The sequence below is a fragment of the Plecotus auritus genome, assembly GCF_963455305.1.
Source record: "Plecotus auritus genome assembly, chromosome: 5".
Lineage (NCBI taxonomy): Eukaryota > Metazoa > Chordata > Mammalia > Chiroptera > Vespertilionidae > Plecotus > Plecotus auritus.
Genome location: NC_137776.1, coordinates 106803287 through 106831233, shown reverse-complemented (window position 1 = coordinate 106831233; position 27947 = coordinate 106803287). Strand labels below are relative to the sequence as shown.

Genomic DNA, 27947 nt, shown 5'->3' with positions numbered 1-27947 from the left:
ACTGAGCTTTAGGCCAGGGGGCAGGGAGTGAATGGGAGTGGGGCTTGTGAGGGAAGAGCCTCCCAGGACTGGGAATCTTTGGGGAAACGGAGCCTTGTCGAAGAGGAGTTTCAGCAGTGCCCCCTGTGTGCCCGCTCCCGGCTCCCCTAGGCCACCTGCGATAAGGAGCCCGTTATTTTTTAGGGCTTCTGGAGTCTGCAGACGCTGGGCTAGTACAGTATCTTGTTACCCTGGTGATGGCAAGGGGCCCAAGACACAGTCCCTCCTCGACTTTTCCTGACTTGATGCTGTAGGAGTGGAAAATGGAGACACATTCGGTCTCACCTGCACTTGGGGACAGATATGGCTTCTCAGAGCTTGTACAATACACCATGAGTCCAGAAGGCCAGGTGCTGAGGGCGGACAGGCAAGGTGGACTAAGGGCAGGGCAGGCGGCCCGCCTTCCCCGGAGCCCTGGGGGCAGGCCCGGGCTGGCGCCACCCCGCCCTCCAGCCAACATTCCCAGGGCGCGGGTTTCTCCAGCGAGCAGAGCCCGCAGCCGGCACTCGGTGCCCTGACACGGCGCGTGCCCTAGGCGCGCAAACCCCCCAGCGCCAGGGAAAGGCTGCTCTGGGCGCCTCCTCTGGAGCGAGAGGGAACGAGAGGGGTCGGTATCCGAGGGAGGCCCCACCCCAAGGGTCCCCACCTCGCTTCGGGCCGCGGGCCGCGTGCGGCTCCAGTCTTTCCGCTCAGGAATGTACAGCCTCGCTCCGGAGCCGGCGTCCGGGTTCCCGGTTCCTTTACGCCTCTCTCCTCCCCCTTTACCCCCAGAAGGTCTGGGGTCGGCTGCTGTGCTCGCTCACTCCGGGGCTTTCGCTTCCCGTTTCCAAGAGAAGATTCGGTAGTCGCCTCCTGGCCTTCTCCTTTCCGAGGTGCTTCGCAAGGAGCATCTTATTTAGTCACAAAAGAAGATGCGTGCGTGCGTGGGCGAGGGGTCGCTGACGTCCCCGCGGTGGTTCGCGGCCGGGCGGCCTGCGTGTCCCGGGCAGGATGGAGACGGGGGACCCGTGGGCAAGCGCCCGCCTTGCACCCGGGCTCCAAAGGGGAGGCGCGCGACGGGCCCCAGGCGCAGTCTGCCAGGCGCTGCCCTACCAGCTAGGGTTCATCCGTTCAAACGGAAATGACCGTGATCGCAATAATGATCGTTAATAGTAATAATTGGCCCAAACTCGCCGTCAGCCCCGGGTCCAGGTCGTCCACGTCCCCGCAGGGTCTTAGGGCCCCGGGTCGGTCCGGGAGCTAGCTAGCCTGGCAGGCGCAAGGTCTGGAGGTGGACCTGGGGCAGGGGCGGAAGGCGAGCGGGCCCCTAGAGCACTGCGGAGGGCGCTGCGGGCCAGAGTGGCCGACAGACGGCGGGAGGCTGAAGGCGCAGAGCGGGCGCCGGAGCGGCGGGGAGGGGAGGGTGTGGAGAAGGGCCGGAGGAGTCGGGGGCGCGGCGCTGGGAGCTGGAGGCGGGAATGGAGGCGGGATGCGGCCGGGCCCCGCCCCCGGGGACGCCGGAGAAGTTTGCGCTCGGCTCGCGCGCGCATAGGCTGAGGGAGCCGGTCCCTGGGACGCGCGACTGGGACCCGGAGCTGAATGTGGTGGCAGGACGAGCCCAGGCGAAACCTCCAGGCCTGGGTGCGAACCCCTGAGCCCCAAGACTACCCAGGTGGTCCAAGCCAGCTGGCGTCTGAGCGGAGGAGCGGGCTCCGGGATGCCGGTGGCCCAGGTGCCCTACCCTGACGGAGGTGAGCCGGCAGGGCCGGGGTCGCAGACTCTGGGGTGGGTGGGGGCAGCTGCGTCCACTTTTCGCATGAAATCCCCGCCGATTCCGGCGCAACAGTGACCTGGGAGGACGTGCACACCACAACAGCACCCTCCTCCCCCAAACCATCCCATTCTGGCGACCGAGCCGCGGTAGGGGGAGGGGGCGCTTCCCTTTAAACATTTGGAGCCTTTAAACTCAGCTGCTTCTCAATAACCTGAATGAAAGAGAAGTGCCTTTCCTTGGAGAAATTCCACCCGTCGTTTAACTTGGACAATTAAAAAATTAGGTGCCCTCCCAGAAAGAGGACCTGGGGCCTCTGGAAGTGTGTTGGCTGTGGTCCTTCTCCTGGTAAAATCATTTTCTAAAGTTATACTCGCCCCCAAATTCCTTTTTTCTTTTTAGTTCTCAAACAAGGCAATCAGGGCTGTCAGATTCGGGCCAGAAGGCCAAGTCCGGGTGCAGTCAGGGGCGCCCACAGAAACCCGGTGCGCTGCACACATAGCAGATAAAGCCCGGGAAGGGGCCGGAGCCCCTTCTGCTGGGAATCTGGCTGGCTTTCCACTTCTCACCACCAGTCTCTGCAAGGTCGCTCACTCTCCCTCCCTCTGACTCCCCTCTCCCTTTCTGACATCGGACACTACCAATGACATATTCTTAGTGGTGTTTTTATATTTAGATGGAAAAGAGGGACTTCTTGCTAGAATTTTTTTCAGAAGGACACAATTTGTTTTGGAGATAAAGGAAGGACAGCAGCATGAACAGAGGCTCCTTTGGGAGATTATTTAAAAAATGCAAAGTCCACCCTGCAGTTAGTGCCCTCCCAGCTGGAGCCCTGAGCGCTTCCAGAATCGGGAATTTCTGGACATCAGAGGCTGAGACATTTCCTATGGTCACATGTTCATACTTCACCTTTCCAGCATTCTTTACTTCACTGATGAACATCGTGCAGGCGTGACGAAGAAAAACACAACTCCTAGAAAGTGCAATGGCATGATTCCGTTCTGCGGGGCTGTGACTGACAAGGTGGCCAGGCCTGTGGCTGGGGTGGTGCAGGAGGTGGTGGTGGTGTGTGTGGTGCTCAAGTTGTGCAAGTGCCTGGATCTGTACAATTTCTCACTTAACTGATGCACAGCTCGATGCCAGTGGGGATAACTTTTGTTGTCAGAGCGGAGTCACACATTGTGTTTTCTCGTCAGCAGATGTTCACACGGGGCCTACTAGTCCAGCCGCTCTTGTCACTGGACAAGGGGACAAGATCTAAAATGCGAAGTCAGCCCTTAAGAGCCTCCTCTAAGATATAGGCCCAGTGATTTCTCATCCAATTTTCATTTTTGAAAAGGCCGTTCTTCTTTATGTTTGTGAATTTCCTTAGGTGCATGACTCTCCTAATTTTATATGCAGTGGATAGTAGAAACTCCCATTTTCCTATAGATTGGGGGTGGGGAACCTTTTTCTGCCCAGGGCCATTTGGATATTTATAACATCATTCGTGGGCCATACAAAATTATCAACTTAAAAATTATCCTGCTGTATTTGGTCAAACATTTAATTAACTCACTCCTAATGCCTTGGCAGGGCCAGGCCAAATGACTCCGCGGGCCTTACACAGCCTGCGAGCAGGATACTCCACACGCCTGCTGTGGAAGGAGCCTTACATGTTGACTAATGGCTTTCTTTCTCAAAATGCGGAATTGATTTTCCTTTCTCTGGGAATTATGACACACTTTTGATTCCATTGTATTTCTTCCATCCCCTAAAGATGATTCAGTATCTACAGTGTATGTATATATTCTTATTACAAAAAAATTGAGAATTTGAGCATGTCATAATCTTGAAAAGTTAGGGGTGCCATCTTGTAGAACCCCATTTTGTCTGCCAGGACTTAGGACCATGACTTGAGTGCTGACACAGCTGACAAGGCACCCTCCGGCCTGGGCACTGTGAGCCAAGACCTCACCTTCGTGCTGGGCCTGTAGGAGCCCATTGCCTTGCACTTGGCTTCCTAATTCTTTCACCAGTTTTGGAGTTATTTCCTATTATTTCTTTGCCATATATTTTCTGTTCAAGTAATTAATTGCCTTAAGAGATTTTCCATAAGCTCTTGGAGATAATATGATATACGGTGTGGAATCCTATCTAGTGTCAATTAGTAGTACATTTCAGTTAATATTGTTACAGTTACTGGACATAAAGTTGCCTCTTTTGTTTGTTTTTGTATATTCCAATTTTGAGGAATTGAAGCTTTGTCTGTAAGAGACCAGACATCAGGCCAGTGGGGTCAAATCAGTGACAAGATTGCTTGTTGGAGAATGTGGCACCTGTGGTGCATCCGGTGTCCCATTGGCACAGTGAGCTGGAGGGGGAGTCCTGGTCAGCTGATAGGAGGCTCTTTGGCCTTGATGCTGCTGCTCCATTTCCCTGGAAACAGAGTTTTCCATCTACTTCAGTAAAGCCGGCATTCCAGGATTTGCTAGCACAGTAGCTAGAGGCGATTTAACTCGAAAGCACGCTAGGGATGCTCTTATCACCATCAAGGTGAAGGACACGTGGAAAGGTGGTCACCTCCAGAAAAGCTTATGAGTAATGTGGTGATCTGGGCACAGACATCCAGCCCAGTTTGGCCTCTTCCAACTCTCCGCCTCCCTCCCCTGCCGCCCCCCCCCCCCCGCCCAGCCTCAGTTTCCTCCTGTGTACATTCAGAAGGCAGATGGGAGAGCAGACGTGGTCCCTGCGAGGTGCAATGTGCATAGCACAGGCCTTGTCACCGAGTGAGAGTGCTGCTTTGGGAAAGGATGGGAGGGACCCCGCCCTTAGGACTTCTTAGGCAGAGCACCTCTTATTTGCATATACCTTTAGCTGCCTTGAGGAGCTCAATTCCCCACACCCCTATTGGTCCTGTGACAATCTTGGTAGGAATTCAATCCTGTGCCTTACTTAGAGCAGGCAGGGGAGAGAAAGTTTGAAAAGCTTAGTTGAGAAACAAAGAGAGTAAGACCTCTTGCATCAAAAGCAGTTGTCCCCCGAGGGACAGACCTGGGTGCCCAGGGGAATGAGCACTCAACCATGAAACCCTCACCTGGATCGTGGACAGCAGTGGTTTTCTCACCGGAAGCCTTCCCCCCCCCCCCCCCCCCCGCCCGCTGTGGCCTGAAGCACAGTGCAGCGCGCCAGGCGGTGTGCGCAAAGCCTCTGCTGTGAGCTACTTCTGAAAGCAGATGGGCCACCTGAGAAATCCAGAGTGAGGGGTGCTCATCAGCAAAGGGATTTCCTGGGGCCATGAGTGGCCAACTCATTCTTTCCTTTTGGAAGAAAAAAATCTTGCTTTCCAAGGAATTTTGCTTGTTGGCAAACGTGTGGTGTTTTCATTCCGTTTGGAGGAGAGCTAGTTGGTTCCCTGGGAGACATGCCTATTTGAAGCACCGCGTCCTGCGTCTGGCCAGGAGAAACTCCTCACTATCCTATTGTGCTTTTCTTTTCCTCCGTGAGAGAGGAAGAGACCCCAGACTTTGTGGACATATTTTCCTGTGCTTTTTTCTCTTTCTTCTTTTTATAGTTTGTTTATTTTTCAAATTGACCCGTAGAGAGTAACTCGTTACCATAGAAAGCACATCTGGAACCCATCCCGTGCTCTCTCCTCCGCTCCCTGTGGATGTGCCTCTGGGGAATGCAGGGAAAGGGAGCACCCCTGGCTTGACAGGTCTAAACTGGGGTGACACAGCTGGGCACCACCTTCCAGAAGGCATTTTATTCTTTTTCTGTGAGAAGTGTTGGTGTTGAAACACCTGGAGGTGGCCTGGAAGATCCCAGCCTACTAGTGCGAAGGGAGAGCCCTTAGGAACCGCCTCTGTGAGTAGATGAGGGACTCAGGCCTGGGCAGTGTACCTCCGTCAGGTGAGGAGGCGTCTGAGGGAGCCAGGCTCCCCAGGTAGGCGTAAGCCAGGCCTGCTCCAGGCCGCAGCACCATGGGAATATAGATTCCTTGGAAGACCTCTGCCAATGAGCCGTGTATCTATTATAATATGCCCAGCTCTCTAAGGATGTACGGGACTAGCCAGCACACATTTCTCAGCATTGGGCTTTGCGAGTTTAGGTAGAATTTAAGCAGCGATCAAACTTATACATTGTCTCTGCCAGCCCCAGACACTAATTTTTAAAATAAAACAAAATGTGAAATGTGTAAACCTCACCTTCTGGAGGCTCTCTCCTGCTCCACACACACACTCAGCTGCCAGGCGCTGGCCGAGCCCAGGAAGCCCCTCCAGGGACCCTCTGCATCAGAGCCCACACTCGGTACCAACACAACATGCTCACAGATCAGTGGTACCGCGGACATACAGGCACATGCTCACATAGGACGTGGGCATTCAGAGCACAGAAAGCGCACCCATGTCCACAAACAACAAACGGTGCATCTGTCCAATCAGCATCCACCCCCATGACTGGCAGGAGCACCCCCCCACCCCAAGCACAGCTGCTTCTGGCAGGGCTCCTTCATGTGAAGGTCAGCAACAGGCTGTACTAAGGGATGAGAAGCCCAGACAGTGGTCCCATTTGGGAAGGGGCTTGAGGCACCGAGGGGCCAGCCTCAGGGGCGCTGGGTTGGGACCCGTTTCTGTGGGGTGAGATAGCTGGCCCCCACAAGATGCTTTTGAGGAGGCACAGCAATGTTGAGACGTATATAAAATCAGGCTGGCCTTTAGCCAGCACTCAATTCTCAGGATGGGTCTACTTTCTACTGCTGATAATCCAAAGAAAATACACTTTTAAATTCCAAAGACAACTGGATGTCTTCCAATTCCACAACATGTGGAGACTCACATTTAACAAAACATGTTCTTGAAAAAATATGCTCCTCACCTTGGCCTGTTGGCTCCGTTGGTTGTCCCATGTACCGGGGGTTGCCAGTTCGATTCCTGGTCAGGGCACATGCCGGTGTGGGCTCAGTCCCCGGTATGGGGCATGTAGGAGGCAGCCGATGGATTTTAGGCTCTCACATCGGTGTTTCTCTCTCTCCTTGCCCCTTCCTCTCTCTCTGAAAATCAATAAGCAGTTTCTCTCCCTGCCCTGGTGCTGGGCCTTTCCCATGGACAAGGACACGCGTGGTGTCCTTGGTGGCCCCTTCCTCCGTGCGGGCTGTGTGAGCGCGCACTCGGGGGTGCCCTTGGGCTGAGTTCTCCTGGGCCTGGGGTCCAGCGAGGGGGCGTGGGACACCGCGCTCACCGCCCACAGATGAAGACTGCAGAGAGAAGCCAGAGGGCGCACACATTTGCTGGGCGTCCGTGAATGTGCCAGTTGCCGTGGGAGATGCTGTGAACTTCGGGATGTCTGTGAGGATCAGGCCAGGCACTGCAGGTACAGGGCTCGGAGCCTGCCAGCTGCTACCATTTCTACTTTTAAAAACACAGCTTGGGATTTGTTTTAAAAAGTGGTGCACAGCCTCAGAAAAAAGTCAGCACAGGCTGGGCTGATTCCAGAAAATGCCACAGAGCAGGTAGCATTTGACTCAGGATTAAAGGACTGATAAGATTTAAGTGACAATGGGGGAGGGACAGGAAAGGAGGTGACACCAGGTGACTTGCCTTATGCCCAAGGCAGCAAGGGGCCCCTGGCCTGCGTGGGCCATGTCCAGGGAGGCAGCGTGGGCTGCTGAGCAAGGAGGAGACTCATCCGGGGGGGGGCCCCTGCAGTCCAGGAGGAAACTCATCGGAGGGGGGGGGGGGCCTGCAGGCCTCACTGCTAGTCAGCCACAGAGCCTGCCCACGGTTCCCTTTTGAAGTTAGAGGTTTCCGCCACACTTGGCCTTCAAGCTGACCTCCAGGTCCTCCATGGCCTTAGTTGTCATGGAGGGGCGAGGGAAGGGCCAGGGGCAGTTCCAGGCAGAGCGCAGGCAGCGGCTCAGGTGCCAGGACCTGTGGGGTTTCCAGAACAGCAGTACAGTGAGGCTCCTGGACACTGGGAGAAACTCAGGAACACACAGGGGGCCCTCTGCCCAGGCTCAGAGGACGAGGTCCCCCAGGCCAGCAAAGGGAGGGAGGGCCTGACAGTATTTGCAGGGCCCCTGGACCAGCACCCGAGGGCAGGAAAGCAGTTACCTGGAGGGTCCCATGGACAGGGGGTCCTGGCTGGGGTCTCCTCTGCTTCCCACTGCACAGCAGCTGCCCACGCTGATCCCTGTGTCCTTCCAGGCACTGAGGCCTATCTGGGCCTGGAATGAGCTCAGTGGGTAGGTAAGGCCTTCAGAGCCCATCACAGCCCAAAGTGCAGAGCCCCAAGTCATTGGAGGGTGGTCCATTTGCCCTCAACCCATATCTAAGGTTGTGAATTAAATGTTAAAAAGTACAAAAAACTTCACCAGATACACACGGTGGGCTGTTGTAGATGAATGCCATTTGATCTTAGTTACGCATTTATGTATTCAAATAACTTAAAGGTAAAGTCAGTAAGTCCACTGAAAGCCCTTTCCTCCTTGGTAGCTGGGTCCCCCTGGACATCCCAGGAGGCCGCAGGCAGGGTGGGGAGTGTCCAGGTCGGGTGGGGGAGGCATTAAAATCCAGGGCCACCCAGGGCCTGGCTCGTGGGCTCAGCACCTTCACTGTCTCACTAGTCTCCCAAGTTGGTTGTGTCTTTCGGCTCACGTGCACTGATTTGATTTAGTTTGGGCGGGGGCTGGGGGGGGCCGAGAGCAGGGGGGATAGGTAGTTACAGCTCTATTCAGGCCTTTGAATTTTAAGCCAAACTCCAAGTCCACGTGCTTGGCCTTGCTTTCTCTTTCTCACTTTAAGCTCAGTGGAAGTCCACTCCACGTTTACAGGTGTGTGTTCCTCCCTCCCCAGCTCCATGCTCAGCTGCTCAACTGTGAAGCGGCTTCGAGTTCTCACGCCGTCCTTCCTTAGGGGCAGTGTGGTCTGAGGTCAGGGCTCTGGGCCCTGCAGACCTAAGGGCCATCAGGATCTGGCTTCTGTCCTGGGCCCTGCTTGGCTCCAGGGAAGGCAGTCGGGGCAGTGTGGGCGTGTCCTGTGATGTCACTCTGAGACTCACCAGAGAGCTCTCAGAAACCAGGTGGGCACCTTCCCTAGTCCATCCTATTTTTCTGGCCTCAGATGCTCCTCAGTTTCTCCTGCTGACTGAGAATGATGGGCTGCCAGCTCCCATGCAGTAGGTGAGGGTTAACCGATAGCATTTCCAGAGGGAAGTTCTCTCTGGGTCTGTGAATGACCAGGGCTCCCCACTGAACTCCCCTCCTGGCAACCAGACACCAAGCGCTCCCAGCCCTCCTCCGTCACCGGGAACTTGGCCTGCGTTGAGAGGCCCTCTCTGAGCCCCTAGGCCCAGCCATCCAAGTGTGTTAGCATTTTTGGTGCCTTTCTCCGGCTTTGCTACCACCCTTGCACTGGGCCCCCCCTTTTTCTGTTTGCAGGAGCCCATTCCCAACACCCCAGCAGGAGTCTGGCCAGAATCACTACGGAAGCCTGAGCTGGTCTTTGCTAGAAATGGACGTTCCTGAGGCGCCCTCTGGTGGATCTGGAGCTGACAGTCTAAATTCCAAGTGATGTCCAGGGTCCTCACACCGCCGCCCAGGCCCTCCCCTGGAAACGGGACTCTGTACGAACATTACAACTACGTGGGCAAGCTGGCCGGCCGGCTGACGGATGCCCCCGAGGGCAGCGCCCTTACCACCGTGCTATTCTTGGTCATCTGCAGCTTCATCGTCCTGGAGAACCTGATGGTTCTGATTGCCATCTGGAAAAACAAGAAACTTCACAACCGCATGTACTTTTTCATCAGCAACCTGGCTCTCTGTGACCTGCTGGCTGGCATCGCCTACAAGGTCAACATCCTGATGTCAGGCAAGAGGACGCTGAGCCTGTCTCCCACGGTCTGGTTCCTGCGAGAAGGCAGCATGTTCGTGGCCCTCGGGGCATCCACCTGTAGCTTACTGGCCATCGCCATCGAGCGGCACCTGACCATGATCAAAATGAGGCCGTACAATGCCAACAAGAAGCACCGGGTCTTCCTCCTCATCGGGATGTGCTGGCTCATCGCGTTCTCGCTGGGAGCCCTGCCCATCCTGGGCTGGAACTGCCTGCAAAACCTCCCCGACTGCTCCACCATCCTGCCCCTCTATTCCAAGAAGTACATCGCCTTCTGCATTAGCATCTTCACCGCCATCCTGGTGGCCATCGTGATCCTGTACGCGCGCATCTACTGTCTGGTGAAGTCCAGCAGCCGCAGGGTGGCCAGCCCCCAGCACTCGGAGCGGTCCATGGCCCTGCTCCGCACCGTGGTGATCGTGGTGAGTGTGTTCATCGCCTGTTGGTCCCCACTCTTCATCCTCTTCCTCGCCGATGTGGCCTGCAAAGTGAAGGAGTGTGCCGTCCTGTTCAAGGACAAGTGGTTCATTGTGCTGGCAGTGCTCAACTCCGCCATGAACCCCGTCATCTACACGCTGGCCAGCAAGGAGATGCGGCGGGCCTTTTTCCGGCTGGTCTGCAACTGCCTGGTCAGGGCCCAGGGCACCCGCTCCTTGCCCATCCAGCTCACTCTCGACCCGAGCAAGAGCAAGTCCAGTGGCAGCAACAGCAGCCCCTCCCCGAAGAGCAAGGAAGACATTACCCAAACGGCCCCCTCACCCTGCATAACTGACAGAAACAAAACCCTGCAGAATGGGCTCCTCTGCAAGTGAGAGCGGGGCTCAGGGAGCAGGTCCTCGCATCTCCACGGGAGGAGCAGCACCCAGCCCTGCGGCACCTGCTTATTGTTTTTTAAATATGTTTGTATGGATTTCAGAGAGGAAGGGGAAGGGAGGGAAACAGAAACATCAATGATGAGAGAGCATCATTGATCAGCTTCCTCCTGCACAACCCCCACTGGGGATCGAACCCACAACCCAGGCATGTGCCCTGACCAGGGATGGACCATGATCTCCTGGGTCATAGGTTGACGCTCAACCACTTATTTATAGCAGCCTCGCCAGGGCTTTACCAGAGCTGAGACTCGGAAAATCTGTTTTGCCAACAGCCTGCTGGGTGAGGCTGTCTCGTCAGGCTGCACTCAAGGACTCACCATCCCATCCCATTTCAGTGTAGACGGTGCTCTTTATCTGTTTCCGGGTCCAAAGCCTTCCAAGGGTATCAACCTGCACGGGGGTTCACATGGCCACTGTGGCATGCGCAGAGGCTGCCGCACTCAGTGCAGTTCATAGGTAACACGGACATGTTCTGACCGTGCTGTTAGGACATGACTGGGAACAGGTGACACCAGTCCCAGTCTCAGACAGATGTGAAGTCTGGAGTTGAGCAGGTGTTGAATGCCAAAATTCTCAAAAAGCCCTTGTCCAAAGCTGTCCCAGAAGCGTGGATCTAACCTCACACAGTCCTGACACGTGCCCGGGAGCAGGTCAGTGTCTGAAGGATCCTGGCAAGAACAGCCAAGTTCCCCAAGGACCTGCCACGTGTCCCTGCACAGTGTTAAGGACACCCGGAGCCAAATTAGCCAAATTACATGATTATTCATGGGTTTCCCCAAATCACAAAAAAGTCAGCCAAGGTCCATCAGGAGCCTGAGCCCCAAACTAAGAAATGCACCTAATCGGGGAAGCAAGGACAGGCCCCTGGGCCATCTCATCAAGTTGCCAGAAGCAGCCACCTGTTGAATGGAAAATTTCTACTGAATTAGGATAGGTTTACGAGGCATCGCTTTGATCCTGTGTTAAGTTCAACTCTATATCAGGAAAGCACCACGTCAGAACCCTGTGTTGTCACAACTGAGGAGCTGGGCCAGCCGCAGTGTCACCACTTCCAGAAAGCTGCCCTGACAGTCACTGTCCAGCAGCTGCATTGTCAGGGAGCAGACGTGAACTGGGAAGTGGACGATCACAATCTTCCCTTCAGCGCAGGCTGGCTCTGTGTCGCTCTGTCGCCTTACGAGGGGTACGCGCAGGCGCTCTCATTGCACTCGTCCCCAAGGGTTCTACGTGAGCACAGACCCATGGCCAGAGCCACGTCTGTAGAGCTCTCATAAGCACACGATTGACGTCTTGAGTTCTTGAAAAATCCAAGCAAATAACCTTCAAAAGGATTCTTACTTGGGGAAACCTTCCATGAAGTTTTAGGTTCGGCACAAATGTAACCTGAGTAAAGACGGAAAGAATAGTATTAACACGCTAACTTCTCTGCAGAGAAATTGACTCCTGTTTTTTCTGACGGGAGTTCCTCTCATTAAGGGACATTTCTGTGGTCCTGGGGCATCTCTGTGTACTGACCAGAGACTGTCCTCATTTTATTACTGATGACATATATCCTGTTCGTAAGGAGAGGTTCGTCAGTGGCATTTTTTTGTTACCTTTTCACATCACTGAAAAAGAACTTATCCTTTTACCCGGTAACGTGAGAAAACCCAGGGCATTTCTCGCAAAGTTAAGCGTTGAAGTACTGGGTTCAGAAAAAACACATCAGAGAGCCAAAATATTGGGCATTACCTTTCACTGAGGTCACGGCATGCCTGTCATAGTTCGAGTTGCTTTGGGTCCCCAGATCTCAGGTGCTAATAATAGTAACACTTTGCACCATAGCCACAACTTCCCTTTGAAATAACACAAAACGTTCAAGCAATCTGAATGAAAAGTACTCAAAAAAGTAATTGTGTTCATTTGATATGTGCAAAAAATAATCAACTGTAACATGCCAGGTGCATTCCTAACTAGCCAGCGGATCACTTAGAAGCTGACTCCTCCGCCACAGAGAGCCTGCCCAGAAGGTCTCGTTCAGCTAGTAACCTGCATTATGGCCCATGTATGTGTGTTAAAAAATAAAACCAAAAGCCTTTGTGTAAACCACTGTTGGGAGTCCATGTGGGGGGTGCACACGAGGCGACGCCTAGAGGTGTGCAAGATGGCAGCCTGACCTCTCACCTGGTCCCAGTGTTTCTTCAGGAATGAAAGCGCGCAGAACCCCATAACCTTTCCACCTACACTTCCCTCTGGTGTATCTTGGGTTCCGTGCAGCCAGGTGCAGCGGGCTATCGCCATTTTGCTAAGCCAGGCTGCTTTGAAGGTCAGTAGACTGTCCTTCGATGGAGAAGGCGGGGAGAGCCGTGGAAGTCAAGGTGGGGCCAAGAGACGGGATGTTTGCTTCTCTATTTGCAAAAGGAGAGAAGAGTCAGAACTGGCTTTTTCCTGGCTTTCTCCTTTACAAGCGGTAAGTTCTAGTGTGTGTGTGTGTGTGTGTGTCTGTGTCTTGTGTTCTACAGAGAACGATTTGGCATGACTAGGATGGTGGCAACAGGCATGAAGAAATCCCCAACACAGCCAAGCACCCCACCTTCTGCCGCCTTTGCTTCTGCACAGGCCAAGGCCAGTGAGTTGACACAGGCCCCACAGAACGCATCTGCCCAGCTGCTGCGCTCACTCACACCTGGGCCATGGCAGGCATGGTTGCGCTTGTGCTGTGGAGTCTGGAGAGTGACCGAGCGAACCTGCTTCCGGTGGAAGGGTTTCAAACTCCCTTCCCCTCTTTTGAGGCAACACATGATCCACCATCCAAATGAGAGACTTTTCATGATGTTCTTTATTGCCCACGGAGTTACAATGACAGTCATTTAAACAATGGACAAAATAGAAAACAGCTGTTATCTCAACCCTGGACCCATGGTTATTCTGAGCTGGCGAAGAACTTTCCACAGAAGTGTAACAAGGTACATTTTATAGAAAACTAAGTTATCAAGTCCATGCTTTTAAATGGTCTCTAGGAGGGCAAACCTCAACCCAGTGTTATGGCTAAGTCAAATATCAAAGGGTTTGCCCTCTACTCAGAAATGCACACACTGCTATTCTGAAAACGAAGGCACAGGGACATGCCAGGTGCGCATCAAGGGCTTGCAGCTGGGACCACATCATCTCCTGAAGGAGTAATCTCGGAGCGTGAGGAGGGAATTGAAGCCAATTTCCTTCCCTGTTGCATCGCCAAAGCTCCCAACTTCCAGCCAAATGACTTTGGCGTTACCCCTTTCCTAGAGCGGAGATGAGAGAACTTGCAGTCAGGTTTCTATTCCCACTCAGCGGGGCCCCGGAGGTCTGCCTGCCAGTGCCGCAGCAGGAAGTGGTGAGCGGGCAATAAACCCAGACACAGAACTTCACAGGAAAGCTTTTCTGTTTCACAAAATTAATGGAAAACCAAACATAACATTTTAAAATAATACTTATCAGTATGTATAATTTGTCATCCAAATGCTTTTTAAAAAAGGAAATCTTATTACACATTAAATTTATGTGGAGTTCTTGCCTAATCCTTGGCTTTAAAGATGAACTGTTTAATTCTTGCTTAAATCTGAATACAAAGAACATTCAGGTAATTTACAATATTTATTCTAGAACAAGTCATATTCAAAAGTCAAAGGAACAGAGAACATTCCATATGCAATCAACACATAGTTGTCACAGGCAATTCTGTTTTAAGGATGGGTTTTCCCATTATTTTTTGCTTTGTTAATTGTCACTTACTAGTAACTGAACCACCAAACCTCAGGACCACAGCGTGCCCTCCCACATGCACACTTTTCTATCTACAGCATCTTGAGGTGACTCAGCCGAACAGAAACTTTGAGATTTCAATTCCCACGTGAGGGAGCCCTGTGTTTAGAAGCCTTGGGGACTCACTTATTTGGGGCCCCTGTGAACATGGGTAAGAAGAGAGAAGTGAGGGAAGCTGCCTCACCTGCACCCTGCACCCTGCACCCCTGCTAGCAGCAGCTCCTGGCTGCACAGGGTCCCGCCTCCTCCTGGGCCTTCCTGCCTTGGCTGCCTGTGTGTCTCCTGCCCTTCAGTTCCAAAGCCTTTAGACCACCCAGGAGCTCCGGCTGCCACAGTCCTATTGACCTTGGCCACAGCACCATCCAGCTTATCACACCAACACCCTGTGGTCCTCCTGGGTTGCACTCACAGGCAGGCAGCTCCCCCATCCTGCACGTCTCTACCCCGGGAGCCCAGACAGCGCCTGTCGCATGGGAACTAGTGCACAGACCAGAGCACGAGAAGGCTGGTTAGACACTGAGAAGTGACCGCGCTTGCTGAGGGAGGGCACCGCGCCTCGCCCCGGCAGCTGCTGGGTGGCCTCTGCCACGCCTGGCCTCTTGCAGACACTGCGCACTGCGGATGACCACAGGACAGACACCCCTTTCTGTCCTTAGGCTCCTCCACCCGCCCTTTTTCTCTTCCCCCCATCTGCCCCAGCTGGCCTGCCCTCCCTCGTGTCCCTCTGCCATTCCCCACCGTGGACCCTGCGACCCTCCTGTCTGTGTCTGCAGCATCCAGGACCCTCCTCCAGCGGCCAGGACGCATCCGTCCCCAGACTCTCAACATTTGTTTAACTTTTTGTCTAGTTGTCCTCATTAGTCAAAATATCAACACCCAGGAAGGAGTCCCAAGGTGCGATTTGTACAGCCAGCCTCATGGGCACACAGACAGACGCACACGCATCATAACCAGCGCAGGTGCATGTGTGTGCAGACACATACACAACTGGCATTCGAAAGTTCTCATATGACGTTTAGTTTTTCTGGCTGCTATAAAATGTGCCAGTTTTAAAACCGTGCATTCTGTTCCTTGCAAACGTATAAACACCATTTAAATAAATTTGGCTGGTCGCTGGCATTTTATCTCCCAGCAATGGTTGCACGGAGTTCTAAATGTCATTAACCTCCCACTTTTAAGCTCGCAGCATGCATGCACCCTGGGACCCATGACATGAAGGAGGATGAAAATTCAGGGTGGGCAAAAGTAGGTTTACTGTTGTGAGTAAGCAAAACAGTTTGTTCTTGTATCATTATTTATTGATTATTGTATTTATTTCCATACGAACAACTGTAAACCTGCCTTTGCCCCACCCTGTATAATCAGAGAGGAGGGCAGCCAGCAATAAGGGGCATCTAAGGGCTGGCCACTCACACCTGAAGATGGTTCTCAGAATCTACACTGCCCACCAGCTCACCCCAACCACACGGAGACATGTCAGCATTTCTGGGCTGTCCGTGGGAATGACTCACGCTTGCATTTACGCATTTTGGGAAAAAGATGGATAAATGTGAACCCAAGGAGGGATGAACCATGTTCACTTCCATTGGGGTGAGCTTTCCTCACCAGCCCTGAAGGACTCTAGTGGGTCCTGCACTTTGTCCTAGATTCAGCCAGGGGCCACCTCCCGCAGTCTCCTGGCTCTCGTTCGCTCACTGGAAAAAGGTCCCTCCAGCCACACTCGCCGGGAGCCCCCTGCTCATGGGGAGCAGGACAACAGCTCCGGCAGTTTTCCCACTGCTCTTTCTGGGATCAATTTTGTAAGTTTCACTACAGAACCAGAGCGGAATTCTTCTGAAACCCAAGGCCAAGATTCGTGTGTCCCGCAGCGCCCTACCTGCCGTCTCTCTGCATTCCCGTGGGGCGGTGTGTGAGAGGAGCGACGCCCATTCCGTGTGGGGCATCTGAGGAAATGACTGTCCTGCATGCCACGCGGAGTCTCCACCCCCACAAGCCTCCGGGGACCGCACAGCCCGCGGTGCAGACGGCCACGGCTCAGAAGTCGCAACTAGCGCGAGGCCGCGGGGCTCTGCGTGGGCGCATGCGACTTCGCTGCCCGCACTGCCCGGGAACTGCCGTGGGAGGACACCTGGTGGCCTGCAGGTGGTGACTAATGAGGGAAACTGGGCAGGGCCATGCTCACTCTGGGTATGAGGGAGCCATGGAGCACTGACCCTACCTGCAGGGAAAGCTCACATTAGGAGCAGGGGTGGGGGCAGGGGGGCGTCCTTAGGACCCAGGACAGGCATGGAGTCAGAAGACATGTCAACAGGGTCCTGAGCAGGGGGCCAAAGTGCTGCTCCGTCAATCCTCCCCCAGGCCTGCCTCCGCCCACAGGCCTTTCCCTCACACCTGGCTTGTCACTATGATGGGTGGCAGCCTTCACCACAGGAAGCTCTTAGGACACCACATGCGTCCCCGTTGGGTCTTTGCCCATCGACCCCAACCCCGAGACAGCCTGAAACAGAATTGTGCTGAAATGAAACACGACTCAAGGCTGGGTGTGAATCAGCCCTTTGGCCGCTCAAACAATAATTTTTAAAAAGGCAGAAGCGGTAGCTTTAGCCCAGGATGTGGACTGGCAGTTGTCTCAACGCCTATTTATCGGATGGTCCACCGAGCCGCCCGGGTCTCCCTGGGAGTCAAGCATCAACGCTGACAAACCAGAGGCGCGTGGCTTCGCGGGGGGCTGCGGGCTCCCAGCAGGACCAGGATGCCATCTGAAGCCACAAGAGTTCCTATGGGTGGGGGTGGTGCAGGCGGGAGGGGTGGGCTCCAGGCCACTCCGCGCCTGGGCATTGCAGGCCTGCCCGGCCTGCCCAGTGCTCCCATTATACGCGGAGGCTGGGAGAGTGGCCAGGGGCCGAGGAGAGGGCAGCAGGCCTGGAGTGTTCCGTGGGCCCAGAGTGGCTCTGCGTGGCCACAGCATATGTGCCCCGGGCGTCAGGGGCCCTGGAGCCACACCGAGTGCTGCTCTGCCTGCCTCCGCCCCCGGCAGGGACACAGTGGGAGAAACTGCTGGAGGAGGGCCTCGACCTGGGCAGGGAGGCAGCCCCATCGCATCTGCCTCCAGCCCTGAGCTCCACGTGCAGCCAGAGCTGGGGGAACAGCAGGAATGCGCAGACCAGCCCTTGGGACTTCCAGCAAGTGGAGCGAGGCATGCCCATCCCGAGCCTAAGGAGGAGGCGAGCTGACTCCTGTGAGCTCTGCCGCTTCACAAGTGGAGGGAGCGCGGGCGGAAAACCTCGGCACCAGCCAACCGCACAGCTGTTCCACTGTACGTGGTCGTGGAAACTGAGCTTTCGAATGCATATTTTGAATTCATATTGAAACAAAATTTGATCCCCAAATACTTTTAATTTTCTAAATTGATTCTCATGCAAAAAACACCATATGTATATTGCTTATCACTGAGATAAGCACTGACTTCAGAGCAGAGAGCCACTCTGACTGCAGGTCCCCAAGAGGGAAAAAGAGCAGGCAGGCCGGGAGGCCGCAGAAAGAAAAGCCATTCTGTCTGTGTCTAGTGTGTCACACCACACAGAGGAGGCACATGCTTCTCACAGAGCGCAGGCGTGCCTATGTGCCCTGGCTACAGGCCTCCAGGAGACGGGCACAGGGAAGTCTCACTCCACCCCAGTCCACTGTGCAGGGCAGGGGGCAGGGCCAGCTGCTGCCTGCAGCCCCACTCAGCCCTCACTGCTGCTGGCTGACTTGAAGTGGGCATCCACACTGTGCCTGAAGCCAGAGAGCTCAGGGTGGCCTAGATTAGTTCCAATCCACTGCAGAACATTCTAGAAGATTGAAGCCACTGTCAGCTTGGATTCACTGGACCCTCAAAGAGCAAAAACTCCTAAGAAGGCTACACATGAACCCTTGGACCTGCTCCAACCCATCCTTAGCCCATCAGATATATCCCACTGTCCCATCCTGGCCACAAACCCCCAAAAGTTGAAATGGGGTTCACACACTTAGGAATTTTGCCAAATTAGTGCTTATCAAAATTTTAAAAATCTCTCCTTACCTCCTCAGTCCTGAAGCCCAGAAGTTATCACGATTCAAGTCTAAGTGCCTGGGAGGGTCTTGTGTGCGCCAATGAGGAGGTGGGCCCGCCCCAGCAGCACCGGGAGGAGCTGCCAGTGCACAGGGAATCCTCTGTCTCTAAAACACATCCACCCAATAGCGTAGCCTCATCCCAGATGTATTCTAACGGGCATACACACTGTCAGCTTCCAACACCAGACAATCCAGCCGGAACTGCGTGTTTTACCTCGACAGAAGGCACCACGCTCAGCTCTGCGTGGGGCACATGCCTTTTCAGGCAGCGACTGGGAAACCTGCTCTAGAGACATCCAGTCGCTTTACCCATCAGTCGCTCCAGGAGCAGAAACTCAGATAGATTCTCAGAAGTCCCAGGTCAGGCCAGCGTGGACCCAGGGGAACACTGGGACAGAACTGGGGGCACGTGTCCCACGGTCTTTGCACAGCTCGTCCACGGGCTTTTCCACTGAACGGAAGGGGTGGGGCAAGTCCACCGGCAGCTACCGGTGCAGCCTGGAATCAACCGGTCTGCTGGAAGGACATCCATCCAAGACTTTGTCCACTACCCCTCCACACTTACTCTTTGTCATTACTCAGATAGGAACAATGGAAGCAGTTGCCAGTGAAGATATTCATTAGTGAGGCAGAATGCATCCCCAAGAACTCCTGAACAACAGAGGTCATGGGGGACAGCATTCCTGAGCTCAGCGTGGCCTGACACAACGCAAGTGATGCCTGCTCAGGGCAACCACAGGAGCCCCAGGTGCCGGGCCCAGCACACAGGTGTGAGGCAGACAGCCCAGGCGGAGCCTGGAGGAGGAAGCCATCAGAACCAGCGGCTCACACTGCTCTCTGTGCAGGCCTGGACTTCTTGGGGTGGCATCTTGCCTGATTCTATTACAACACTGTCAATCACCCACTCTCCTGCTTGCGTCTACTCCCCAGGTTGTGCTCACTGGGTAGACTTCAGGTAGCACTTTCCTGGTGGACTTGCCCAGGGGAATGGGTCAGTTGAATTAAATTTTGCCCAGACAACTACAGTCAAACTTTTTTCATTAAAAACATACAGCACAGAACATTAGTCTTACCTCTTTCTTAGTCTTAAAAAATAGAAATTTAGAGGGGTCATTTGTACAGGATGTATAGGTATGTACACCTTTACTATGCATGTGAGAAAGCAGACAAGTTTACAAAACCTGCACTTTACAAACGCTTTCCTCCTGGGGCTATGGACCAAGGCAGCTGCCTGAGTTCCTGTAGCCGGGCCCCCATCTACCGGGAAGAACCGAGTCCCCCTGACCACGGTGCAGTGTCAAGAAAGGCGGCTGGTGGGTCACGGGTTCCTCTCCACCGGCTGCTGGAGGCAGAGCTCACTCCCGGCGGAGACGATGGGCAGCCTGTTCGCCAGGTGGTGGTTGATGAGGTGGCTGATGCTGTCAAAGATCCTGTCCCTCGTCCGGATCTGTGAAGGGCACAGAGGGAAGTCAGCGTCACCCACAGGCAGAAATGAAAGAGCATGCCCTGCTTGGTGTCAGCCAGACCATCTGAACTGGAGGGTCACTTCCTCCCTCTCAGAGATTGTCTGCAAGGCCCCTGGTCCCTGTGCTGACCCATCAATTCAGTCTGCTCATCTGTCCACCCCTCCGGGATGAGCCACGGCCTCCCCCACCTTCAGCAACCAAGTGCCATGGTGAGCTCCCCGGGCCTCTGCCAGCCTTCTCTTCCCTGCTCCCTTCTGCCCTCATAGGATCCACCACAGAAACCTCTGTCTAACTATCTGCACCGCTCACTGAGGTTTGCAGGCTTCCATGCCCCTCCCACCTGTAGGCCTTTGCATGGCAGTCCCCGGGCCCAACCCCTCACCACTACCACCACCACCACCACCGCCTCCCCACCCCCCCCACACACACACTGAGCTGGCACTTCCAGGTACAGACCACACCTGAAGAAGGCAGTATGAGGCCTGGCCAAGAGCAATCTCTCAATATATGCTCTGGACACAGCCACCTGGAGCCTGCTTCCCTGAGAGGGAGAGATAGGGCAGGGAGCGGGTACCTGGCTACACCATTCGCCCTCCAGGCCCTTAGAGGGCCCTCATGGTGGGGCTGGGATGCCTGGGTGCCCAACCTGTCTCTCCACCTTATTGCTAGGAGCCCACCCCTTCCTGATGGCAACCTGCTGTCTCTCACCCCTCCCTCGGGGACTCCACGGGCATGTCTACTCTCCCATTGACCTACTTGTCCTTTCCCAAGTTCTTAATCTCTCCCATTCCCTAAGTAGCCACTCTGTCTCCCCCTCCATCATCTCACCAATGGGACATTGCTCTCTGGCTTTCAGCCCCCATCTCACTTCCACCCCAAATCTATGCTCTAGGTGTGTACATCAGACACCCCTGTCCAGGCCGTCTGCTCCATGCTCTACCAATTAGCAGCCAAAGGAAATAGCAGAAACTTTAAATTAGGATGCTTTCATCTCCTGGGATCCAATTCTGAGGTGGGCCCCTCCACACCCATCTCTGTAAGCACCAGAGGGAAGAGACCTCCCAGGCCACAGGGTCACCTGACTCTTGGGCATTAGCCTCACTAGAGATGTAATCTCATGGACACATTCAGAAAGGAACCTTTCTATAGGACGTTCTGGCATCTTTCCATTGAGGCTGTATAGTCTCCTGGAGCTCCTTAGAATTCCCCACCCAGAGGGACCACCTGAGTGATGTGGGCAGACCCCTTCCTTGGAAGCCAGGAGCACTCAGGAGCTCAGCTTGAAACTAGTGTTGTCAGCATGTTGCCTTGACATTGACTTCTTATTCCCACTTCTTAACAATTAACACTCATGTAAGTCTGGGGCAATAAGGGTAGATTAAGGAGGATTTATGACAGGAAGTGTCTGAGACAGTGGTCTCAACATGGGCTCATGTCAAAATCACCTGAGGAGCTTTGCTAACTCCATACCCAGACCGAGTGCATCAGGAACTGGAGGTGGGGTCCAGGCACCGATGTGTTTTATGCTACATCCATGATTCTGACTTGCTACCCAAACTGAGGACCACTGATCAGTGTTTTGGAGTATATGGCCTGGCTAATATAAAGGCACATTTAAACAAAGGCACACAAAAGAGGTAAGTCATAAATTCACTGCATTAAAAAAAAAAGGCCAATTCACTTCATTCCCATGAATATTTACTGAAACTGTGGTCTGGCTCCTGCCCAGAGAACTTGGAGCCCACAGAGCTATCCCAGCTGCCCTGTGCCCGAAGTGCAAGAGCTGGTTAAGAGCACTTAGCCACCCAGAAAAACCCAGGCAAACTTCCCCAGGTACCTAGAAGGATTCTGCTATAGCTATGGCATATGGAAGGTTACCCCAGACAGCTGTGTGAGGCTCTGCATAGCAACCAGGAAGCAAACATAAAGGCCATAGGAAACCAGAATAAATATGCATATGTTGGAAGAAAAAGGATCTGAAGTCAATAATCTAAACTTCCACCCTGAGAAACTAGAAAAAGAAAAGCAAATTAAGTCCAAAGTAAATAGAGAAAATAAATAATAAAGGTTAGAGCAGAAATCAATGAAATTGAAATGAGAAACTAATAGAGAAAACTAATGATCCATAAAGTCAGTTTTTGGAAGAGATAAATAAAATCAATAAGCCTTCAGGCAACCTAAGGAAAAGAGAGGACACAAATTATTAATATCAGAAATGAAAAAAAAAAAGGTCATCATTGTAGATCTCATGGACATTAAAAGGATAATAAAATAAAGTAAAATGATGGTGGAGTAAGTGGATGCTGCATGGACACGCTCCCAGGACCAAACTGGAATTACAACTAAAATACAGAAAAGCTTCCAAGAACGGAAAATGGAGACCGCATAGAGACTCATAGGAGGGGCAGAGGTGCAAAGGGGCTGGTTGGGCTCGCACTGACAGCAACTAAAGTTCTAGAAGGATATCTCAGCTGTGGGGGGTTGCCACTGAGAACTCTGGGGTCTAATCCCCAAGCTGGGGCCCCCAGCAGAGAACACCAGAACTGAGAAGGGTGCCCACATAACATCTGGCTGTGAAAAGCAGTGGGGTTGCTGTCTGCCAGGGAGAGAGCTGGAAACTCGGGTACCCTCTTCAAGGGCCAACACACAAAATTCCCTGTGTAGTCACTCACCTTGTGCTCTGGCAGAGGGAGGGCAGAGTGGACTAGAGTTGTGTGAGCAGAAGCCAGGATTGGGGCACTGGGGGTTAGAGATCAGAAGGCAGACACATCAGTTTCCTATGCTGAGTCATTCCCTCACACCATTGATATCATCTTTCTCATGCAGACATTTATTATACAGGTGGCTTCACCTGAGGGGAAGATAGCTGGCCCACCCTATTGGAAAACGCCTTGCCCCATGGTGCAGAGTCTCCAACTGTCACCACACCTGTGGATGATTGCCTGAGGGCAATTCAAGACAGAATTCTATCATTTTGCAGGCAGAGGTGATCTCTGGAGACTCTGAGTCTTTACCTGGGCTAATTAGTCAGAAACAGCATTTGATGCTGTCCTGCACTAGAGATTGAGAGGTGTAGCAGCCACCTAATACATACTCACAAACCCAAACAGAAAGCCAAAATGAGGAGACAAAGAAACAACCCCCAAATGAAAGAACAAGAGAATTATCCAGAAAAAGTGATAAATGAAATGGAAATAAGAAATTTATCAGACATAGAGTTCAGAATAATGGTGGTAAAGATGTTCAACAGCATGAGAAAAAATATAGTAACTATGAAAGCAGAAATAAAGAATGACATAGCACAAATAAAGAACACATTAGAATGAATACACAGCAGCTTAGGGGAAGCTGAGGATCGAATCAGTGAATTAGAAAACAGGGTTAAAAAAATCACTCAACCACAGAACCAAAAAGAAAAAAAAACAATTAAAAAACAGGAGGACAGCTTAAGGGAGCTGTGGACAGCATGAAACATAACAATATTCAAATAGCAGGTGTGCTAGGAGAGGCAGAAAGGTTGAAAGGGATAGAGAACGTGTTTGAAGAAATAATGGCAGAAAACGTCCCTAACCTGGTAAAGGAAAAAGTCACACAAGTTTAGGAAGCACAGAGAACCCCAAACAAGAAGACCCCAAATAGGCCCACACCCAGACACATCATAATTAAAATGCCAAAAATTAAAGAGAAAAGCAAACTGTTACCTACAAAGGAGCTCCCATAAGGCTGACACCTGATTTCTCATCAGAAACTCTACAGGCTAGAAGGGAATGGCATGAAGTACTCAAGATAATGGAAAACAAGGATCTGAAACCAAGAATACTAGTATCCAGCAAGGCTGTCATTCTAAATAGGTGGTAAAATAAAGAAATTCCCAGACCAAAAAAAAAAGATACAGGAGTACATAACCACCAAGTCAACATAAGAAATGCTAAAGGGACTGCTGTAATGTGAAGAAATAGAGAGAGAAAACTAGGCATATAGAATTAAAATGGCAATAAATATGGACCTATCAATAATAACCTTAAATGTAAATGGATAAAATTCTCCAGTCAAAAGACATAGGGTAGCTGAATGGATACAAAAACATGACCCAACTATATGCTTGGTACAAGATACCAACCTCAGAACAAAAGACACACCCAGGATGAGAGTAAAGGGATGGAAAAAATTTTCCATGCAAATGAAAATGAAAAAAAAGCTGGAGTAGCAATACTCATATCTGACAAAATAAACTTCAAAATGAAGGCCATCACAAGAGACAACAAAGCTCACCACATAATACTAAAAGGATCAATCCAATAAGAGGATATAACCCCGGTAAGCATATATGCACCCAATATAGGAGTACCTACTAGAGGACTTTAAGGGAGAGATTGACAACAATATAATCATAGTAGGGGACTTTAAAACCCCTCTGACTTCACTGGATAGATCTTCCAGACAAAAACTTAACAAAGAAACAGTGACTCTAAATGACACACTAGATCAGATGGATTTAATTGACCTTTATAGAACATTTCACCCCAAAGCTGCAGAATATATATTCTTCTCAAGTGCACATGGATCATTCACAAAGATAGACCACTTGTTAGGACACAAAACAAGTCTCTACAAGTTCAAGAAGATTGGAATTATATCAAGCACTTTCTCTGATCACAGTTGAATGAAATTGGAAATCAACTACAGTGAAAACACCCCAAAATATTCAAACACAAGTTATTAAACAATGAATGGGTTACCAACAAGATTAAGAAAGAAATAAAAAACATCCTGGAAACAAATGAATACACAACAACTCAAAATCTCTGAGACAAAGCAAAAGCAGTCCTGAGAGGGAAGTTCATAGTACTACAAACCTACCTTAAAAATTAACAATAAACTATTTAATCCTACAACTTAAGGGATTAGAAAGAGTACAACCAGAAAAGCCCAGAGTAAGTGGAGGAAGGAAATAATAAAGATGAGAGCAGAAATAAAAGACATAGCAACTAAAAAAAAATACAAAAAAAATCAATGAAACCAAGAACTGGTTCTTTGAAAGGATAAAAACAAGATTGATGAACCTCTAGCCAGGCTCACCAAGAAGCAAAGAGAGAGGACCCAAATAAACAAAATCAGAAATGAAAGAGGAGAAATAACAACCGATCCCACAGAAATACAAACGATTATGAAAAAATACTATGAACAACTCTATTCCAACAAAATGGACAACCTAAACAAACTGGACATATTCTTAGAAAAATACGAGCTCCCAAAACTCAATCAGGAAGAATCAAAAAACCTGAATAGGCTGATAGCTACCGAAGAAATTGAAGCAGTGATCAAAAATCTTCCAGCAAACAAAAGCCCTGGTCTGGACCGCTTTGCAGGGGAGTTCTACCAAGCATTCAAAGAAGAACTAGAAACTATCCTCCTCAGACTATTACAAACAATTCAAGAGGAAGGCACACTTCCAAGCTCTTTCTATGAAGCCAGATCCCAAAACCAGATAAAGACACCACAAAAAAAAAAAAAGAAAAGAAAAGAGAACTACAGGCCAATATCCTTGATGAACATAGATGCTAAAATCCTAAACAAAATTCTAGCAAATCGGATTCAGCATTACATTGGAAAAACCATACACCATGACCAAGTGGGATTTATTCCAGGGATGCAAGGATGGTACAATATTCACAAATCAATAAATGTGATACATCACATAAACAAACTGAGAGACAAAAATCATACAATCATATCAATCGATGCAGAAAAAGCATTTGACAAAATCCAACACCCTTTCTTGATAAAAACTCTCAGCAAAGTGGGAATAAAGGGATCATACCTCAACATAATAAAAGCCTTATATGACAAACCTACAGCCAACATCATACTCAATGGGCAAAAACTAAACTCATTTCCCCTAAGAACAGGAACAAGATAGGGATGCCCACTTTTACTACTCCTGTTCGATATAGTACTGGAAGTGCTAGCCATAGTGATCAGACAAGAAGAAGAAATAAAAGGCATCCAAATTGGAAAAGAAGAAGTGAAACTGTCCTTATTCACAGATGACATGATACTATACATAGAAAACCCCAAATACTCCATCAAAAAACTGCTAGACCTAATAAACGAATTTGGCAATGTACCAGGATACAAAATTAACACTCAGAAATCTATGGCCTTTTTATACACCAATAATGAACTCACAGAAAGAGAAATGAAAAAAACAATCCCATTTACCATTGCACCAAAAAGATTAAGATACCTAGGAATAAACTTAACTAAGGACGTAAAAGACCTATACTCGGAAAACTTCAGGGCATTGAAAAAAGAGATAGAGGAAGACATAAACAAATGGGAAAATATACCATGTTCATGGATTGGTAGAATCAACATATTAAAATGTCCATACTACCCAAAGCAATCTACAGATTCAATGCAATCCCCATTAAAATATCAACGGCATATTTCAAAGATCTAGAACAAACTCTCCAAAAATTCATCTGGAATAAAAAAAGACCCCAAATAGTCACAGCTATCCTGAGAAAAAAAGAACAAAGTTGGAGGGATCACATTACCATATATCAAGCTATATTACCAAGCCAAAGTTCTCAAAACTGCCTGGTACTGGCACAAGAACAGACATATAGACCAGTGGAACAGAACAGAGAACCCAGAAATTGACCCAAGTCATTATGCTCAATTAATATTTGACAAAGGAGGCAAGAGCATACAATGGAGTCAAGACAGTTTCTTCAATAAATGGTGTTGGGAAAATTGGACAGATACATGCAAAGAATGAAACTAGACCACCAACTTACACCATACACAAAAACAAACTCAAAATGGCTAAAGGACTTGAATGTAAGATGGGAAACCATAAAAATCCTACAAGACTCCATAGGCAGCAAAATAGCAGACATATGTGGCAGCAATATCTTTTCAGACACAGCTCTTAGGGCAATGGAGACTAAGGAGAAAATAAACAAATGGAACTACATCAAAATAAAAAGCTTCTGCACAGCAAAAGAAACCATCAACAAAACAACAAGAAAGCCCACTGTATGGGAGAACATATTTACCAATGATATTTCAGATAAGCGTTTAATCTCCAACATTTGCAGAGAACTAATACAACTTAACAAAAGGAAGATAAATGATCCAATCAAAAAATGGTCAAAGGATCTAAATAGACGCTTTTCAAAAGAGGACATACAGAAGGCCCAGAGACATATGAAAACATGCTCAAAGTCACTAATCAGCCAAGAGATGCAAATCAAAACTACAGTGAGATACTATCTCACACCTGTCAGAATGGCTACCATCAACAAACCAACAAATGACAAGTGCTGGCGAGGCTGTGGAGAAAAAGGAACCCAAGTGCACTGCTGGTGGGAATGCAGACTGGTGCAGCCACCGTGGAAGACAGTATGGAGTTTCCTTGAAAAGTTAAAAATGGAACTCCCATTTGACCCAGTAATCCCACTTCTAGGACTATATCCCAAGAAACCAGAAACACCAATCAGAAAGGATACATGCACCCCTATGTTCATAGCAGCACAATTTACAATAGCTAAGATTTGGAAACAGCCTAAGTGCCCATCAGCACATGAGTGGATTTAAAAACTGTGGTACATCTACACAATGGAATACTATGCCGCTATAAAAAAGAAGGAACTTTTACCATTTGCAACAACATGGATGGAACTGGAGAACATTATGCTAAGCGAAATAACCCAGACAGAGAAAGATAAATATCACATGATCTCACTCATATGTGGGATATAATGATCAACATAATTTGATGAACAAGAATAGATCGATCTAGAGGCAAATGGTAGGGGAGAAGGGGTTAGAGAGCAACTAAAGGACTTGTATCCATGCATATTAGCATAACCAATGGACACAAACACTGGGGCAGTGGGGGCTTTCCCAGGGTGGGAATGGCTTGGGGGGTGGGGTCAATTGGGGAAAACGGAGACATATGTAAAACTTTAGACAATAAAAAAAACAACAACAATGATGTCAAACTCATTCAATGTGAAAAACAATTGTGTTTTCAACAAATGATGCTGTGAAAACTGAACAT

At 50.6% G+C, this 27947-nt stretch overlaps 2 protein-coding genes across 6 annotated transcripts in view; one reads left to right on the top strand and one right to left on the bottom strand.

Moving 5' to 3' along the window:
* Positions 1 to 551: 551 nt before the first annotated feature.
* Positions 552 to 12617, top strand: S1PR3 (sphingosine-1-phosphate receptor 3). 2 transcript variants are annotated; one of them, XM_080670541.1, is made up of 2 exons: positions 552 to 646; positions 9207 to 12472. In XM_080670541.1, exon 2 carries the CDS (start codon positions 9339 to 9341, stop codon positions 10470 to 10472), a length of 1134 nt encoding a protein of 377 aa, XP_080526667.1. In that variant the 5' UTR covers positions 552 to 646; positions 9207 to 9338; the 3' UTR covers positions 10473 to 12472. The 2 variants fall into 2 exon arrangements, with proteins under 2 accessions (XP_080526667.1, XP_080526666.1); XM_080670540.1 differs by lacking the exon at positions 552 to 646 and adding an exon at positions 1567 to 1769 and having other exon boundaries at positions 9207 to 12617.
* Positions 12618 to 13330: 713 nt separating this feature from the next.
* SHC3 (SHC adaptor protein 3) overlaps positions 13331 to 27947 on the bottom strand; it is a 155728-nt gene continuing 141111 nt past the window's right edge. For 3 of the 4 annotated variants that reach the window (XM_080670536.1, XM_080670538.1, XM_080670539.1), the window contains one exon: positions 13331 to 19857. In XM_080670536.1, coding sequence (XP_080526662.1) covers positions 19729 to 19857 — 129 coding nt within the window. In that variant the 3' untranslated portion in view covers positions 13331 to 19728. Of the gene's footprint in view, positions 19858 to 22548; positions 22616 to 27947 lie in introns of all 4 variants that reach the window. The other variant, XM_080670537.1, reaches the window with a different exon arrangement.